Genomic DNA, 2,500 nt, shown 5'->3' with positions numbered 1-2,500 from the left:
TAATGGTAACAAGAGCAATAGAAAAAAAAACATTTACGCTGGTAGTTATGATGGTAATGAGAAGGAGCAGCACAATAATAGTGATGATAATGATAATGACACTACTAATAATAAAAAAGAAGAAACAAAAGAAACGTAAATCTAATTATAAAAAGAAGAAACAAGAGAAACATGTAAATCTAATTATAAAAAGAAGAAACAAAAGAAACATGTAAATCTGATAATAAAAAGAAGAAACAAAAGAAAAATATAAATCTAATAATAAAAGAAGAAACAAGAGAAACATGTAAATCAAATAATAAAAAGAAGAAACAAAAGAAATGTAAATCTAATTATAAAAAGAAGAAACAAAAGAAAAATTTAAATCTAATAATAAAAAAAGAAAATAAAAATATAAATCCAATAATAAAAAGAACAAAAGAAACATGTAAATCTAATAATAAAAAGAAGAAACAAGCAAAATGTAAATATATAAATCTAATACTAAAAAATATAAATCTGATAATAAAAAATATAAATAATATTTTAAAATATAAACAAAAAATATAAATCTAATAATAAAAAGAAGAAACAAAACAAAAAACAAAATGTAAATAATAAGCATATCACAACAAAATCCTCTCCTTTATTCTAACCTCAATACACCAAAAACTCATCCCGATTCTCCGCAAAACTCATCAGCGCCACCAGCATGTCAAGGGGTTTCACGCCGTCGACCACCGGGAGCTCTGTCATGTCATACTGTGTCAAGCGCTTCCTGTAATCGTGCTTGACACAGGCCTGGTACCTGGTCTCTCTCTCGCAGCGGAGGAAGGCCATGATGCGTCGGAGTCTCGGCGTGATCACGGTTCGAACGAGGGGCTCCGGCATGCACTCCTGGGTGGAGGGGAAGGGAGGGAGGGAGGAAGAAGAGGGAAGGAGGGAGGGAAAAATGGAGGGAGGGAGGGAGAAGGAGAGGGAGGAAGGGAGAAGTTGAGGGAGGGAGAAGGAGAGGGAGGAAGGGAGAAGTTGAGGGAGGGAGAAGGAGAGGGAGGGAGAAGGGGAAAAATGGAGGGAGGAAGGGAAAGAGGAAGGAGGGGAGGAAGGGAGGGAGGGGAAAGGGAGGGTGGGAGAAGGAGAGGGAGGGAGGGAGGGAGGAAAGGAGGGGAGGAAGGGTGGGAGGGAGAGAGAGAGAGGGGAGGGAGAGGAGGGAGGGGAGGAAGGGGAGGGAGGGAGAAGGGGAGGGAGGGAGGGAGAAGCAGAGAGAGAGGGAGTGAGGCACGGTTAATAATTACAATGGATTTGATGTATATATGATGCTGGAGGGGGATGATGTTAGTGAAACGTGAGAAAAATAGCGGTATATGATGGTACTATTGATTATTAGCGCAACGGGATGAATATAATGAAATTGTATGTATATGAAAGCACGATGATATATAGATATATACATATATATATATATATATATATATATATATATATATATATATATATATATATATATATATATGTATGTGTGTGTGTGTGTGTGTGTGTGTGTGTGTGTGTGTGAGTATATTTATATATTTTTATCTATATCATATATGAATATATATATACATAAATATACATATCTATATATATATATACACCTATATATGTATATATATATATATATATATATATATATATATATATATATATATATATATATATATATGTATCTATCTATCTATCTATCTATCTATATATATATATATATATGTGTGTGTGTGTGTGTGTGTGTGTGTGTGTGTGTGTGTGTGCGTGTGTGTGCGTGTGTGTTTATGTATGCGAGTTTGTAAGAGTACAAAAGAGAGGAAATAAAAAATTAATAACTCTTTGAACCCGACGAAAATCCTCATCGGTGAAATCTGAAATTAATTACACATTTCTTTTTTTTTTTTTTTTTTAGAAACAAATTATGAGGCAATCTTGGCGTGTCCGAAACATGACATTTTACCTATGTGTGTGTGTGTGTATGCGTGTGTGTGTGTGTGTATGCGTGTGTGTGTGTGTGTATGCGTGTGTGTGTGTGTGTGTGTGTGTGCGTGTGTGTGTGTGTGTGTGTATGCGTGTGTGTGTGTGTGTGTGTGTGTGTGTGTGTGTGTTTATAATCAGGACTCTGGCTTATAAAGCTTGATGAATGAATACCATATATGCATATACAGATAGATAGATAGATATAGATATATAGATAAAATTCAATTTTAACAAAGGCAAACACAATACCGGAGACATCTGAGAAGAGAAACATTTGAGATTAGAGACATTCCCAACTGAAAAATAAAAAATCCTTCATTTGTGTAAAAAAAAAAAAAAAAAAAAAAAAAGTAAAAAAAAAAAAAAAAAAAAAGTAAAAGAAATAAATAAAATAATAAATAAACATTTAAATATCTAATAACTAAAAAAAGGAATTAATTAAATAAATTAAAAAAAGGATTTCAGATCAGATTCTGCCTTTGATTAATTCCGCACAATTACGCGGAGGATTTAATAT

The 2,500-nt window shown here is 33.6% G+C and overlaps 1 protein-coding gene across 1 annotated transcript in view; it reads right to left on the bottom strand.

Annotated features, from left to right (window-relative positions):
- Nucleotides 1-617: 617 nt before the first annotated feature.
- LOC113813270 (uncharacterized) overlaps nt 618-2,500 on the bottom strand; it is an 11,794-nt gene continuing 9,911 nt past the window's right edge. Inside the window, exon 7 of the mRNA XM_070135537.1 lies at nt 618-876. Within this exon, the coding sequence (XP_069991638.1) occupies nt 637-876 (240 nt within the window). The 3' untranslated portion in view covers nt 618-636. The remainder of the gene's footprint in view (nt 877-2,500) is intronic.

The sequence above is a fragment of the Penaeus vannamei genome, chromosome 20, assembly GCF_042767895.1.
Source record: "Penaeus vannamei isolate JL-2024 chromosome 20, ASM4276789v1, whole genome shotgun sequence".
NCBI lineage: Eukaryota > Metazoa > Arthropoda > Malacostraca > Decapoda > Penaeidae > Penaeus > Penaeus vannamei.
The sequence above is the reverse complement of the archived record's forward strand: the minus strand, read 5'-3'. Positions and strand labels throughout refer to the sequence as shown.